Source organism: Mytilus trossulus, unplaced genomic scaffold (assembly GCF_036588685.1).
Source record: "Mytilus trossulus isolate FHL-02 unplaced genomic scaffold, PNRI_Mtr1.1.1.hap1 h1tg000070l__unscaffolded, whole genome shotgun sequence".
Lineage (NCBI taxonomy): Eukaryota > Metazoa > Mollusca > Bivalvia > Mytilida > Mytilidae > Mytilus > Mytilus trossulus.
The window spans coordinates 2,236,638-2,254,805 of record NW_026963294.1 but is presented as its reverse complement, the minus strand read 5'-3'; the positions used below and the strand labels follow the sequence as shown (position 1 = coordinate 2,254,805).

At 33.0% G+C, this 18,168-nt stretch overlaps 1 protein-coding gene across 1 annotated transcript in view; it reads right to left on the bottom strand.

Annotated features, from left to right (window-relative positions):
• Positions 1–17,785, bottom strand: part of LOC134699524 (uncharacterized) — a 62,813-nt gene extending 45,028 nt beyond the window's left edge. Inside the window, exons 1-3 of the mRNA XM_063561121.1 lie at positions 17,723–17,785; positions 15,775–15,799; positions 686–946 (exon numbers count right to left, since the gene is read on the bottom strand). Of these exons, the coding sequence (XP_063417191.1) occupies positions 686–946; positions 15,775–15,799; positions 17,723–17,785 (349 nt within the window). The remainder of the gene's footprint in view (positions 1–685; positions 947–15,774; positions 15,800–17,722) is intronic.
• Between the last annotated feature and the right edge of the window lie 383 nt (positions 17,786–18,168).

The window sequence follows — 18,168 nt, the reverse complement described above, 5'->3', positions numbered from 1 at the left end:
AATCTATGGCTTGCATGCATATTTCGTAAATTGCATTTACATAATTTAAACATATTTCTAATACAAAAAATACAATAATAAAAAAAAAAAACCCTCCCCCTTCCAAAAAAAATCAAATGCTCTGCTGAGCGCAGCCTGGTATGACCGCAGAGGTTGAACCCTGAACAGTTGGGGGCATTTTTGGACACAATATTCAAGCTTGATACTGTCTGAATTTGGATTGTGATAAAATTTATGACATACTATAGGTTTCTGACACTATATAAATGTGGTCAAAGATCTTTAAAATCTATCGTGCAATACTGTGCAAGTGAATATTTCTTCTTCAAACTTTTCAAAAATTAGAAATTTGAAATATTTTGGAAAAAAAAATATGAACCCTTTTAAAAAATCCCTCCCCTTGACGCAATTATCCCAAAACTCACTGGCATAACTGTAAAAAGCGAAAGAGTTGCCACCAACATTCAACATTGATCTCCATGATCTGTGTTATGTGGTAATAACCATTGAGAGTCAGTTTCATAACATAATGTTGAGACAAACTGAAATAAGAGTACTTTAAATTATGTTGGATATACCTCTGAACATCACATAATCTACGAACGGAAGAACAGACGGACAACGCTCAATGATCCCTCCAATGCGACAGGACAAAACAAAACATTTTGTGTATTTCAATTCTTACTTGGATTTATAAGAACCCATTCTCTTGTCTGGACATCAATACCACATCGACCTTCAAGGAGAGAGATTCCATCTGTAGGATGTCTTCCTTTGGGAATGATGTCCCCAACTAAAAGCTTCACCAGAGTCGATTTTCCGACGGCGAACTGGCCAGTTACCATACAGCGCATGTCATACGATTCGTAGGTACCTTCACCCGTTAAACGATTTAAACGATTCAGCATGGTAGACCGTTTTTTCCTCTTCATCATGTTATTGTATTCTGAAGAAAAAAAAAAAAAATTTTGTACTTAAATTATAGGAAAAAAAAACAATGTCAGGGGAAAAGAGGATAATAGAAATGGGGAATATGTCCATGGAACATAGACAACGCCCTTGCTCATAATAAACATATAAAGGAACATAACTCAAGAATGGTAAAAGTTACGCTTCCCAAATTCCCAATGATGGGAATTTCGGGGTAATAAGATTCATAACATTTGATTGAGGCAAACTAAAGTGATAGAACTATAAAACCAATTTCGTACGTACGTACGGACCGACGGACAAACACAACTGTAAAACTAAAGGCCTCTCTACTACGTCGGGGTCATTAAAACGATATATTGCATTACAATGTACAAAAAGACAAATGGGCACAACAACTGATCAGATCAACATAAATCAATTAGAAATAGAATATTGACAGGCATAACCTAAAAAGGTATAAGTTGTATTTGTGGTATACGTATTGTGTATAAGTTTCATACCATTTGTTTTAAACCAATTAAAGTAATAGAACGATATAACCAGTTTTGGACATACATACGTACCGACCGTCACACAAGACATACGTACCGACCGTCACACAAGTGTAAAACAAAAAGCCTCTCTACTACGTCGGGGTAATAAAAAAACATATATTGCATTGCAATTTACCAATACGTAAATGGACTATACAACTGATCACATCAATTTAAATCAATTATAAATAGAATATTGACAGGCATTACATAAAAAAGTTGTCAAATTCCTGTTATCAACTTTAATTTATATCATTATCAAACGTATATCCAAATTGCAAAAAAGCCTTAAGCTGGGGTCACACATTCACGATTTTTACTACCGTTCTTAATAGGACCATTCCCGATTAAAATTTATTAAAAGTCCGATCAAGATCCTGTGAATCGTGGATGGAAATTCAAACTTAAATTAAAATTTGTAAAAAAAATAATTTGATCACGACAACAATCAGATTGTATTCAGGAAGCACCGATATTCAACCGTTTCTAAGCGAATTAGTCCCGATAATACCGTTCTGAATCCGCTTCTAATCCGATTTGTATTTTTCGCCAGGTAAAATTCGACCGAGTCTGTCACGACTGCGTCCCGACTCTACCGAATGTTATCCGACTGAGATCAGACAGTGACCGGACAGTGAACCGACGCTGACGGAAGTTATCCGTTCGGAAACTGTCGGCATATTCGGGATGATCAAGTACTGTCGGAACGTAATCCTATCATAGTCCGCTCTATCGCATTGTAAACGACTTTGTCTGGTCTCAGTCGTATTGTATTCTGTAATTGTCGGGACTCTGACGTGGGTATCATTGACGAATTTCGTATTAATAACGGGACTGTTTCGGAACGGTTTCGGCAAAAAACGGTTCGCAATCGACAAGATCTAGATGCAATCTGGACTCAATCGGCAGAAAAACAACTATGAAAAATTACTCCGGATCATTCCCGTTCCACAGGACACCGTCCAGAATACACAAGACATTGTTCGGAATTCGATCCGATACAGCAGAATCTGTAACGACATAGCCACGATTGTAATCCGAATAGACAAAATCGGTTGAGTTGCCCCGAATGTTACGGGACGCACCTAACTGTCGGGATGCTTTGCCGAACTATTCGGACCCTTCCCGATCCGTAGGAATCTGTTACGAACTAAAACGAATGCGTTCAGACAATGATAGGACATTCCAGATAATTGAGGATACTAATCCGACTTTTTCACTTTTCGTGTCGTATTGCTGTCTGATCTCAATCGGGATCAATAATCGGCAATGTGTGAACCCCGCATTAACGAACAATAAATAATACATGGACTCGTTACACTGTACCAGCATTATGCCCATATTTTAGACTATATGTCTTAAAATTATCTAACAACCATAAGAAGAATATAAATAGAGACAACAGTAGTATATCGCTGTTCAAAGTTATAAATCGATAGAGCTAAAACAAATCCAGGTTACAAACTGAAACCGAGGGAAACATATCAATTATAAAAGGAAAACAGAGGATCAACTAAAGTGCAACAAAAACAAACGCCAACAAACATATAAACGAACAACTGCAATATTTCAGACTTGGTACCAGATATTTAAAAGCAATGGTGGGTTAAAAGTAACTATTTATTCATATTATTTGTATACGTCTCTTAATTTTAATGTAATAAAATAATAAAATGTATAAAACAATTATGTAGGCAATGCTTCTTTTGATAACTCTGCAACATTTAACATGTTCAACGTAATAAAACATTGCAATTTTTCACAAAAAATAATATTTCCAAAGGGTATAACTCTTTAAAAATAGGTGATCGGTGCTGTTTTTGTAACTCTTCTAAAACATTGGTGATAAAAACTAATAGTATAAGTGTCTTACTAATCTGGCAAAAAATGTACACAAGAGAGTGCTAACGATGCAATTATCCATATAAATAAAGGCAACAGTAGTATACCGCTGTTCAAAACTCATAAATCCATGGACAAAAAACAAAATTGGGGTAACAAACTAAAACCGAGGGAAACGCATTAAATATAAGAGGAGAACAACGACACAACACCGAAACGGACCAAGCAACAAACAAAACACCACGAGAATAACAAATATAACATCAAAAACAAATATATGAATGAGGGATAGACAAGTACCGTGCCACGTCTTATCTCAAAAATAAGAAAAACACAAACGACTCAACGTTAAAATGCAACACACACACAGAAACGAACAATATTATAACAATGGCCATCTTCCTGACTTGGTACAGGACACTTTTAAAGGGGAATAAAAGTGGTGGGTTGAACCTGGTTTTATGGCATGCCAAACCTCGCACTTTAATGGCACAGTTAAATATAACATTGAAATGAAAACAAAATATTACAGGACTACAATACAAATAAAAAGCAGAACATATTAGAAAAAAGAAAAGCATGATTAATAGATAACAAAAAGCATCAGGTTTAAAATTCAATACGCCAAAACGCACACGAGACTCACCAGTGACGCCCAGATATAAAAGATCGAAAGTGAAAAAAAAACAAAATTGTACAGCACTGAAGATCAAAAGTTGAAAAGGTTTTGCCAAATACGGCATTGTTTGTATGCCCAGGATAAGAACATTCATATTATATAAAACAATTCACGCTATTGCAAACAGTAAATTTTAACAAATGAATATGAAAGAGATATACATAATGAAACTGAAGTAAAAACTAATTACAGAAAACTAAACCCGAATACATAACGCCCAGATATACAAGATCGAAAGTGAAAAAAGTACAAAGTTGTACAGCACTGAAGATTAAAAGTTGAAAAGGTTTTGCTAAATACGGCATTGTTTTTATGCCCGGGATAAGAACACTATTATATAGAACGATTCATGCTATTGCAAACAGTAAATTTTAACAAATGAATGTGAAAGATATATATATTCATAATGAAACTGAAGTATTAACTTATTACAGAAAACTAAACCCGAATACATGATCCCAAGTTCAATACAGCATAGACACACCAGAATCAGTCCAGGCGTCGACGCAATTAAAAAAAATGACGTCACATACGATGGCGAAAAGGCAAACGTTATGCTACATTTGAATTTATGAAATTTAGAAACAGCATGACGTCACACATGAATCCTGGTACTTTTGATAACTATGAAAAACTATAATTAAAAGTGAGCTAGAATTAGGATTGCTTTAAGATTATATTAGAACTAAATACTGATAATTCATTAAAACAAAATGCATATTGCAATACTTATTAATAGCAATTAACTGTAATATATATATATATATGTCCAGTTTGTTATGAATCCAACTTCAAACGTAATTAATCGTACAAAATTAAATATAATTAATAAAGGCGGTGATTAATTTTTCTATCCGTAACACCTAAATATAATAAAAAGACGTCAACACATTTGACAAAATGAGAAGATGAGAATTACAAATATAACATTAAACATATAAACTAAATACATGAATTTGGGATAAACAAGTACAGAAACACGTCTTATAGTAATACGAATTCACATTCAGCAAAACAGTCACAATCGGGAATAAGTCACGTTTGGTAATTAAAAGATAAGACGACATAATGATAAACCACAATCTACCATGTGGTAAAAATGTCCTTAGCTAGTTATAACCATATAACCGATGTTTCTAAGGGGCATAACTCTTTTATAGATAAGTGAACGACCCTGTTTTTTTCTAATTATTTCTAGTCATTACAGCTAGAAATCAATGATATAAGTTTCATTCGAATCTGACAAGAACTGTACACGTGAGAGCACTAGCGAGGCAATTTTCAATATAATTAATGTATCAAGGGGGTATAACTATTTACACATAATTGATCGGTACTGTATTTTTTCGAATTCTTCCAAGACATTGTTGATATAAACCAATGATATGCTCATAAAAATCTGGCAGAAACAGTATACGTGACAGAGGGACAGACTGACATAACGTGGGACAAAACTTGATTGTAGATATGCACATCTACATTAGGTCATTATTATCTACAGTTTATGCAATTCTGCTATGCGGTTTCAGAGAATCCTAATTTCAAGGGGTTTATTTCCTAGAAACAAAATGCTTTGCTGAGCGCTGCCTGATACGACCGAAGAGGGCGAACATTGAACAGTTAGGGCAAATGTGAACACAAAATTAAAGCTTGATACTGTTAGAGGACTGTGATCAAATTTCTATTTTTACCTATTGTGTCTGTTTGTTTTGTTCACACATTGTTGTCAATATGAATTTAATGCGACTGACAAGAAAGTGAAAAGTTACTTATTTGAAATTTTGAATCCTCAATGCTCTTCATTTTTGTATTTGTTTGGGTAAGAACTATTTTGATATGAGCGTCACTGATAAGTCTTACGTAGACGAAACGCGCATCTGGCGTACTGAATTATAATCCTGGTACCTTTTATAACTATAAGCTAGCTATAAAATAAGGTTCAATCCACCATTTTCTTACAGAATTCAGAAATTTGACCCAAGAAACAATTACTATCAATTTATTGTCAATTTGCACAGCTATAATGTATTTCCTTATTATTTACAAAGTAATTTATAATAGATGATGTCAGAGGAGTTGATCTGCAAAAATTCTGCAGTAGTATCTGACAGTAAAAATTATAAATTCAAAGAAGAATTACTATTTGAAAAGCATTGAATCCTATTTTCCTATCGTTATGCACATGAAAAATAGTGTCTACAAAGTTTTATAGAATTATTATAATTAAAATTGTTGTTTAGTTCAAATTAAGAGGATTTTCGCTGGAAAACTGTAACAGTAGTATACAATGGCTAAATATACGTGCACAGGGGCAACTTCTACAAACTAGAGGCTCTAAAGAGCCTGTGTTGCTCACCTTGGTCCATGTGAATATTAAACAAAGGACACAGATGGATTTAAGACAAAATTGTGGTTTGGTGATGGTGATGTGTTTGTAGATCTAACTTAAATGAACATTCTTGCTGCTTACAATTATATCTATCTATAATGAACTTGGCCCAGTAGTTACAGTAGAAAATGTTAGTAAAATTTTACAAATTTTGTGAAAATTGTAAAAAAATACTATATAAAGGGCAATAACTCTTTAGGGGGTCAATTTTTGGTCATTTGACTTCTTTTAAGGTCTTACTTTGCTGTACATTATTACTGTTTACAGTTTATCTCTATTTATAATAATATTCAAGATAATAACCAAAACAGCAAAATATCCTTAAAATTACCAATTCAGGGGCAGCAACCCAACAAAGGGTTGTTCGATTGGTCCCGTAAATTTCAGGGCAGATAGATCTTGACCTGATTAACAATTTTACACCCTGTCAGATTTGCTCTGAATGCTTTCGTTTTTTGAGTTATAGCCTAAAAACTGCATTTTACCCCTATGTTATATTTTTAGCCGTGGCGGCCATCTTGGTTGGTAGGCCAAGTCACTGGACACATTTTTTTAAACTAGATATCCCAACGATGATTGTGGCCAAGTTTGGATTAATTTGGCCCAGTGGTTTCAGACAAGATTTTTTTAAAAGATTACTAAGATTTACGAAAAATGGTTCAAAATTGACTATAAAGGGCAATAACTCCTAAAGGGGTCAACTGAACGTTTCGGTTATGTTGACTTATTTGTAAATCTTACTTTGTTGAACATTATCGCTGTTTACAGTATATCTCTATCTCTATCTATAATAATGTTCAAAATAATAACCAAAAACAGCAAAATTTCCTTAAAATTACCAATTCAGGGGCAGCAACCCAACAACAGGTTGTCCGATTCATCTAAAAATTTCAGGGCAGATAGATCTTGACCTGATAAACAATTTTACCACATGTCAGATTTGCTCTAAATGCTTTGGTTTTTGATTTATAAGCCAAAAACTGCATTTTACTCTTATGTTTAATTTTTAGACGTGGCAGCCATCTTGGTTTTTTGGTCGGGTCACCGGACACATTTTTTGAACTAGATACCCAAATGATGATTTTGGCCAAGTTTGGTTTAATTTGGCCCAGTAGTTTCAGAGGAGAAGATTTTTGTGAAAGTTAACGATGCAGGACGACGACGTACGACGGACGCCAGACGCAAAGTGATGGGAAAGCTCACTTGGCCCTTCTGGCCAGGTGAGCTTAAAAACATTGAATAATAGTTTCTTGTCAATATGCACATCTATAAAGTATGTCCATATTTTCGAAAACGTTTGATGAAATTCTTATAAAATTAAGAATGGAAAAATATGGTCACCAATGGGTGTTCAATGCAGCGAGAAACTCCCGCTACCAGAGGCGTTGATCGGATGGCCCCTAAACAAAAAACTATATTAAAAAGCATACAAGACTTACAAAGGCCAGGCGCTTCTGACTTGATTCTTATGTAGGGTTAAGAGTAGAGATAATACATTGTTGCAGCAGTAAATGGTGGCAAAATTGTTTTGTCAAATGGTCACATCTTCTCAAAACAAGTTAAATCAATATTTCTGGTCGAAATGCACATCAACATAGTATGACCTTCTTTTAAACAAAGTTTCATGAAATTCTGTTGTGCGGTTTCAGAGGCGTTGCAAAGACAAGAATAGGACTGACGGGTCAAAAACATTATATCCTATCGCAAATTAGTTCTTATCATTATGAATTTAAATAGATTTATTACAATAATCTACTTGGTTATTCGATTTTGATAAGCACCCAATGTAAATACATATTACTGACAGTTTTCCTATCAAATAATAGTCCTACATCAACAACACATGACTACCATGATACAACTAGGTGTGCTAAAAGGGATGTTAAACACTACCATCAATCAATCAACAAGGTACTGCTATGTGAAATTAAGGGAATACGTCAGTTTTCTCAAATGAATTGTACTACATATGTCATTTCGGGGCTTTTTATAGCTCATCATGCGATATTTGTTTTGTTCATTATTAAAGGCTGTACGGTGACAATTCTTGTTAATATATACGTCATATTGTCTCTGATAGAGATTATAGGATAATTTTTAAGTTTTCCAAAACATGTGTGTCGACTACTCGATGAAGAAAGACCAGATGGAGAACGAATTTGATACAAATACTAATAGTAAGTTGTCACATATCCATGTGAATATAAAAGAAATAATAAATATTATTCAGATATTAAATCCAAACAAGGCATCTGGTCCTGATGTGATCTGATAAGATTTTAAAGCTGTGTCCAGAAACGAGCGACGAACGATACCAAAGGGACAGTCGAACTCATAAATCTAAAATAAACTGACAACGCCATAGCTAAAAACGAAAAAGACAAACAGACAAACAATAGTACACATGACACAACATAGAAAAGAAAGAATAAACAACACGAACCCCATCAAAAACTAGGGGTGATCTCCGGTCCTCCGGAAGGGTAAGCAGATCCTGCTCCACATGTGGCACCCGCCGTGTTGTTTATGTGATAACAAATCCGGTAAATAGTATAATTCGGTAGGTCACATTTATGAAAGGGAAGGGCATCCTAGAAGGGAATTGTAGTTACGATGTTAGGAACATATCCGATTTCATTCGTGAAACAGTTATTCCATAGCGGTCAGCCAACTCGTGATGGCGTCCGTAAAATTTACGAAGGGATGATTTCAACTTCACTATTTGGAACTCTTGGTTTAATAGCTTCCTTGTAAGCAGTTACCCTCTATCAATAAAATCATGATAGGAAATACAAGCACGGCAATATCGTATCAATTGGGAGATATGCAGGTGCTGCTGGAATGTTGCTACTTGGAAATGGAAAGTTCACAATTGGAAAGCTGAAATCATCTCTTCTGTCGTAAAGTTTTGATTTCAACCGACCCTCGTTATCAATTTCTAGATGTAGGTCAAGATATCAGGCCGACTTAAATGGATAGTAGCTACGATTTTCAGCAAAATTACTTTTTTAATCTATCTGCCCGGTTTTGTACAAAAGTATGATTAAAATAACTACTGGTTACTTTATATTTATCATTTAAAAGCTTTTTAACGTTTAACACCTAAATTTATTTCTTGCCTATAGATAATAATTCGATGTTAAGCCAAACCCTTATTAGATAGATAGATAGATAGTTTATTCTCATAAAACCATGCAAGTACAAAGGTTACAGAGAAGTTGACCTATGTTGATCTGAACTCTCAAGTTCCCAATGCGCAATCGCACATTGTGCCTCAAAAGAAAACTTGTCGAACAGGGGAATGTTATCGCGGAACTGGTACGTGAGTTTACAGTTTCTGTGAGAAAAGAAACAAAAAAGAGGTACAGACAAATTATTGTAAATTAAAAATAAAAAACCGCGATGAGATCGGTAATTAAAAACACTAAAAGCACCTGCGACGCAGGCTAAGTCAAACAAAGGTCTGAGGCAGAAGTAGCCGATGATTTGCGTAACTTGTTTACATTACTTAAATATTCCAGATCACATGAAAATAAATCGCAACGTGTTCATTATTGTCAATACTATGTTTCTAAATTTACGGGCAGGAATCTTCCACCTTAGAAGTAATTAGAAATTAACTTCCTACAATTTGGTATTATTCTTCACGTGTATCCTTCATGGAGGCCCCTATTCACTACACAAACACGTGTATCAGTTATCGGCATGGTTTGGTCATGCAAATGTAATAACAAGTGTATAACATCACCATTGTTGGAGAATCTTGGGTTGGAATGATATGCCGGTATTAGTTATATTTTTTTTTTACATAATTTGATAAATGGCGTCAAATGTGTACGTGTAATATAAAGTAATTATCAAATACGTAAGAAAAAAAAAGCACATGTTAATATCTACGTATATCTTGGTTAGCTCACTCGCTGTGTCGGCAAAGTTCGGGAAGTAAACCCGATGCATAATTAATGAGATGAATTGGCACACAACACGATATGAATTATCAATTATTAACACTACTGTAGTTTATGAAAACATTCTACCAATCTTATTGCTTACTTTTAATACATATCTTTGATTTTTGCAGCTTTAAAAACTGTTCATAATTTTGTCAAAATCGTAGCTACTTTCCCTTTAATTATGTCTATAGTATCCTTTATCTCTAGTTCGATGGGATAGATGCGTTCCACATATTCAACAGAACACCATCTATATAGCAGAAAGTAGAGTTAAAGGATATTGCTAACTTCTTATCTTTCTTCCTAAGAAGTTTATGCATGAAGTCAGCCTCATTATAATAACGAAACAAGTCGGCAATACACAGTTAGTTCCCATTGGAATGCTGACAGTCTGTTGAAAAACACGTAACACAGGTAACAGTTCCGCTCCAAATTATATTTAATAAATCCTGTGGTTATACCCATCTATCTGTAAGAAAGCTGGTCTGATACCCATTTTCAAAAAGGCAGATTCATCTTTGCCATCAAATTATAGACCGATATTCTTAATTAGTTGTGTCAGAAAAGTTATGGAAATGTTGTGTTTAAGCACTTATACAATCATATAAAAGCTAATACATGAATTTATGAGTATCAATCATGATTTCTCCCTAAAAAATTCAACTGTCCATCAACCTTTAGAAATATATAACTGCATATTAAACTCCTTGGGAAAAAAATATAAATTGTTTTGTATTCTGTGACTTCTCAAAAGCTTTCAACAAAGTTTGGCATAGAGGCCTTGCATGTAAAATGAAAGTTTATGGTATTGACGGAAACGTATTGAATTGGTTTCAGGAATATCTACACGACAGAAAACAGAGAGTAGTATTACATAACTCGTCTTCTTCCTTCTGTAATGTTTCAGCTGGTGTTTCCCAGGGATCAGTTCTTGGCCGACTTCTCTTTGTCTCATATATTAAAGATATTGCTGAAAAGCTTACTTTACTGTGTCGGCTATTTGCTGACGACACATCATTCAATTATTCTGGTATCGGAAAACAGATTGAATCTGTTATCGTTCGCGACCTGACAAAGCTGGATGTTTGGTCTTCTAAATCGGAAATGTCATTTAATTCAGATAAAACCAAAATTATGATTTTTTTCAAATATTAAGACTCCAGACCTTAGCATTTCCTTAAATAGTTAAAATATACCTTTAACATATGAGAGTTAATTTCAGAAGTGACGTAAAATGGAACAATCATAATTATTGAAAGTATAATTACAAGTGAAAAGAAACACTTAAAAGTTTTATATAAACTTAAATACCGATTATCTCAAAACAATTTAGAAAAACTGTACTTAGTTTGTATTCGACCCATTTTTATACGTCCGTCAAAATTTTGACGGGACGTATAATGATTTACAACTGTCTGGTGTCCGTCTGTCTGTCTGTCCGGCGTAAACATGTCGCACCGTAACTTGAGAACAACTTATTTAAATTTCATGAAACTTAATATAGTTGTTTCTTATGATGGTCAAATGATTTGTATACTTTTTGGTGGACATAAGATTTAAGGGGGTTCGCGGTCTAAATCATGTATATAGGATTTCTCTATATTTTTTTCTATAAATGAACATTATCTTATAGTAAATAGAAAAATAAAATAAAAAAGTCGGGTCACCGTTCGTTTGCGCTCACAAGCCTTCATTTTTATAAAGGTGTTTTTTTTTCTGTTGAAGTAATTGGAGAAATAAAGGTAATATCGAAATTAAAAAGAAATTTATTACAGAAATCGCTCTCATTTTACAATAATTTAGTTTGAGTACAGGTTATATGGAAATTATATTAAAAAATATAAGTCACCGATGAGTTAAAAAAGATATTTCAATTTTTGGGTCCAAAAATGGCATTTTTCCACCAAAGGGAGATAATTTGGAACTTTCCGATGTGTATACATTTTAGAAGTCTTCTGGGACCAACAGGAATTGTTTGTTTGAATGATTGTTGTACCATATGATAAAGTAACAACTACAAAAGGTAACAAATTAAATTTGAAATGAAAAACAAATGATTATTTTTTTTCTGAAATTTGTATACCCTAAGCCTCCTTAAACTTTTTGAGTTACGTCACTTTGTAACTAAAACAGGGGTGTGTTTTATTTCACATGTCGCACCGTATCTCAAAAACGATTCTTGATTATTGCTTCACACTTTACACACATTCTTAGTTATATAAATCGAAAATATAATCGATTAATTATCGAAAACCCTTGTGAAATAATATTTAAGTATTATTATTTTTTTTTATCGGATGTTGTTTCGATTGGTCTTTGCTGATATTTGTAATAAATGGTAACTCATAGCAATACAAAAACAGGTCCGCAATAAATGGTGGACAGTAAGTCCTCATTGGAATTCCAATAACCTGACGATAACCGGAATCTCCAAAGCGAGCAAAAATGTTATCTAGTAAAAATTCAAGGGCAGATATAGTATCAAAGCATGTCCAATTGACATAGTTTTTTGTTTATTGCTACTAAAAAATGACGTAAAAGAGTTTGAACATATATATTCACATTCTGACTTTTTAAATGCCCATTTAATTAGGTGTGTGATTTTTTTCTTAATGAGAATGTTAGGTGATGTGGTATATAGGGTAAAAAATCAAAACTTTGAAGAAATTTAAAATTACCAATATAAGAACTACATTTTGTACTTCCAACGATTTTTTGACACTCCAAAAGTAATTAATTCCACTATTTTTACATTGCCTTATTTGAACAATTCATTATCAGGTTTTTGATTGTACCAAGTGTACTGGTAAGAGGAATAGATAATTTTGTAGTGGAACAATGGCTTGAAGACGAAATAAATCTATATTTGTAAGGTGTTTTGTGTAGCTTTGGAAGCCAATACATAGTTAGGACTTTTATTGTTTTTGGTTCTGCTTGTAAAGCGGTAGCTAAAAGTTTATATTTGTTACATATGTCGTTTTCTGAAAATGGAATATTAGTGAATTAGTGATTTCTTATGTAGAACCTCAATACAAAATTTACGTCAAACAATAATAATATTATTCACAGCTTTATTGGCCGGGACAAAAACAAATGCCTTGGCTAGTTCTTTTAGTTTATGTTTGATACGAGAAATAGGTTTATTGTGGTTATTGTTAAGAATAAAATGTTCTTGAAATGATAGATATGTATATCAACTATGTTCATTACTGATTAAAAAAAGAGTACAAAGATTTTTTGTCAGCTTTTTCCCGTTTTATCCTTTTCAAACAGTAAGTACGGAGTGAGTCGTGGATGATATTAACTTAGCCCTTGAGATTTTATTTCCTGATGCAGGAGAACCTTATTTCCAAGTTTCATATCCTTCCATTAAGTTTTACCATGTTTCACATAATTAAAAAAAATAATAAAAAAAAAACTCCTATAAAGGATCAACTGATAGTCCATTAGAAATTTTCAACATCAAAATTGTTCAGCAAACTAAGATCTATCATTAAATCTGAACTAGATCATGTCATATAATGCTTGAAGTTTCTATATATTTATTATAATTATAAAGTTATAGGAAATATGCAAAAAAATCGTCAGTGAAAGGCAATCACTTCAATAAGGAGTGGACTAACGATTTTCGTCATGTTAACTTATTTGTAGTAGTTTTATAAACAATACATCGAAATATGAAAATACCGTTTTAATTTTTGCTGCAGAAACTGTATTATGATCATAGACAGAAGTCCAGTTCAAGTTTCATAAATTTCCCTGAAGGTATGACAAACTTATCAAAGGGGCATTAGCTAAGAGATATACAATAAAAAAAAAATATGATATTCTTGGTCAATCATAAATGAAAGTGAAATTTTGTCAAAATAAGCTAAGAAACATCACTGAAGAATTAATGCTTACAAGTAATTAATTCAACATCATTGGATCCGTATTTATGTGACCTTAACCCCTTAGCTACAGAATTTGGCGTACGCAATTATTACGCAGGAATTAGGCGTACGCAATTATTAAAAAACAAAAATGTGAACATTGAAATCAATCATGGGTGAACCATTTGATTGACTGGTTTAATCCACAAAAACTCATTATTATACAGATAAAATTATGATTAACATACATTTGAACCTATATCATGAAATCAAACAGACTGAGAAAAATCCAATTGCAGGAGTTTGCTATCTACTTATATCTATATGTTTGTTCATATTTTCCGTCCACAGTCTTCGGAGGTCACGGCCAGGACCATTGCTAAGTAGATTGGGTCTTGAGTTATATGCACACGAAATGATGCTACATATTATGCCTTTTAAATTGATTATCTTAGACTTTTTATAATTTGAATATACGTTTTAGTCTGTTATAAATCAAATATGAATATTTGGGTCAAATAAGTGAATATGAATTTGACCACCAATGAAGACTGATAAAAGTGCATATTTTTCTGGTCTTTTTGGAATGTTTTCAAGGGTTTATTAGTCAGTAAAAGTTAATATTGTTGTTAAATTTCCTCCTCCAAGTTTCCTGTTGCTCAAATTATGAAAATCGAGAACTCTATGAACTCCAAAAGGAAGCAAGACCTGGTGCGTCGATGTGGTAGGCATCTCCTGCTATTCATCAATCACATTTAGTATAAAACATTCAAAAATAGGACTCAATTAATAACTAAGGTAGTGTTAATTTCAGTCTTTTTTCCCATTGCTGTGTTAGAGCAGTTATTAGTAATAATCTTCACAAAGATGTATAAAATTGAGGAACTCTTCTGAGGGAGGACAGATAAGGACATTACTCTTATATTTCAGTGGTAAGGGAGCACACAATTTTTTTTGAAACATTTCACAATACAAAAGATCAGTTTGAAGAAGCAGTGGCAAAATTTGACAAATATTACATTTCGAAGAATATGTCAGTCTGTAGAAATGCACATGTTTAGTAAATGTAAACAGAGATTGAAAAAATATTCAAATGAAGTCTGTATATTGCACGAGCAAAACATATTTACGGTAACAATTTCACTTTTTTTCATTTACATTCGGTTGCATTTTTTAATTGGCCAAACATATCAGCGAAAAAAAATTACTGTGGACATCCGAATCTGGTGAGAAAAATTAGCACAAAAGATGTTTCAACAGATGCAGTGCAAGATCTGCCAAAAACACATTTAAATTCATAAATTAACGAAATGGTATAGCATAAATACAACTCTTTTCAGGATTTCTGATTTGGGACACCACATGCATATTCAAAATGTTTGAAAGTTTTAAGTGTTTTGATATTTCAACCTTCAACCTTCTTTTATTACCGATTAGAAGTTTAACAAAGCAGGCATACAAAAACGCCCTAGCAATACTAGTACAGGTAATACATGTACTAGGACAGGAAACACTTTGTTCTTAAATAACGGTATAATAGACTAGAATACTTGCAGATCATAACTGGACTTACCTTCTGGAGTCTCTAACATGACAGTCTACAAAAGAATAAACAATCTGATATGAAACAACAATTCCTAAACTTGGTGTGTCCACGGTAAAATGTTAAGCCATTAAGACGAGAAAATCAACAGTTTGATATCGAGCAATCAATAATCGAAATACAAATAAATCAGACAGCAACCAAAACAACCGGTGAAGTATAGGCTTCAGACTTGAAACATGCACATACATAAAGTGGTGGTTAAAGAGGTTTGTGAGTGCTCAATCCCCCTAAACTTGAGACAGTGGTGCAACAACACAACACAATAACATATCAGTTTGAAAATATCTAACTCATCAGTTTGAAATGGACGAAAAGTGATGACAAAAACTGTTTTGGCCCTTCAGGACAGGTGAGCTAAAAACCATGAAAAAATGTAAACATGACTATACACAATACTAGATATGGACAATGCCCCCAACTCCCTTTTCTGCTCTACCACATGCACGAGTATAGTTCCACATATTTTAGATTTGACAAACAGTGGTGTTTGCATACAACTTGAAATTGTTACGCTGTCTGCTAGACACAAATGATGCCTCCGCCTGACCATAGGAAATTATAAATTTAACACTACGTATGATGATGTAATAGTAGGAGGAGATAGCTGGACAAACCATGATCTCTTTATGCAGCTAGTACAAAAAAAGGTCCAACTACCTGTCATTTTCAGAATATTTGAAATAAAAATCTAAATCCTATGGCCATCCACACCTTTATTATGTTTATGAACATCCTACAAAATATTAAAGTTGTACCTCCAAAACTATAGGAGGAGATAGCTAGACAAACCATGATCTTTTTATGCAGCTTGTACCAAAACAATTACCAAGTCCAACTACCTGACATTTTCAGAATATTTGAAAAAAATCAAAATCCTTTGGCCATGCACACCTTTATTGTGTTCATGAACATCCTACAAAATATTAAAGTTGTACCTCCAAAACTGTAGGAGGAGATAGCCGGACAAACAATGTATCCTAATCAAGACGGACGAACAGAGGAACAGACGAACAGACGGACAGACAGGAGTAAATTAACATGCCCTCCCCTACATTTTGTAAGTAAATCACATAGGACAAGATTCATGATGTATTCAAATTGTAAATAACTTCTTTTTTTTTTCTTTTTTTTTGGTAAATAACTTGCTTTATTTGTGTACCAGATTCAAACTGAAAATACCTCACTGTATCTGCATATGTACGTATATAAACTACTGTACATAGGTTTTTATTCTTTTAATAAAACGTGGAAATATTAATCAAATTATTAAAATTGAGGTTACATTTATAACTAATAAAATCTTTGAGAGCATCATTACTATAGCTACAAATAATGTCTGAAAAAAAATCATTATCCTTTACTAGTCAATATAATTTGTTTTTCTTATATACAATACAACATGATGGTAGAATCTAGCATCTTTAATAGTGATGTGATTAACTTGTAATTGTATTTCTATTAGATTCTAAAAGATTTAACACAGGTTTTTTTCTACACATGTAAAAAATGATGTAAAGAAGTGCATTTATATGTATGCTTAACACATACTTACATACACATTTAAATCCATCTTTTCATACACTGATACATACTGTACATAGTTTGCTTAAATAAAAGGAGATGTGATGTATCAACCAAGAAGACAGCAAGCTGACAAAACAAATACCAAAAAGATATCCAAACAAATGAGTACGCAATTTTTTAAAACATTTTCTTTCATAAATGCCAACATGTATATTAGGCAACAAGCTTGGAATTGTCAACTTAGATTGTTAACTGATAACAAATGTCACAGTGACATAGACAACTAAAGGCAACTGTTTTATTGTAACTTCTTTGTACCAAGTCTGTTGTGACTCTAAGAATCTGTGACATTTGTGTAAATATATTTTTTTAATTAAGACAAAACATTTACCTTAAGGAAGTCCATCACTTCTTTCTTTTTCTTTTTCTTTTCAGAATCATCATATCTCTCCATTGTTACCATATCATAAGGAGTCTGACCCTGAAATACAATCAAATAATCTTTCATCAATCATACACATATACATCTTCTTTTATTTCATAAACTGTAAAACGATAAATAATAGGTAACTGTTGCATTAATTTTACCTATATAATGTAAAACAATAAATAATAGGTAATTGTTGAATAAAGGAGTAAGTTCGGTAAGGGCCATATTTGACATCAATTATAAAGTTCATAGTTACAAGACAATACATATTTTAAGTTGCCTTAAAGACATGTTAGAAGGTTAAACAGAACTGTTTATGTCAAAAGTTTAATTCTAACATGTTGATTTTTACATCCAAAAAAGGTCAAGATAAGGGATTTTGGTGAAATTTGACAAAATCATCTAGA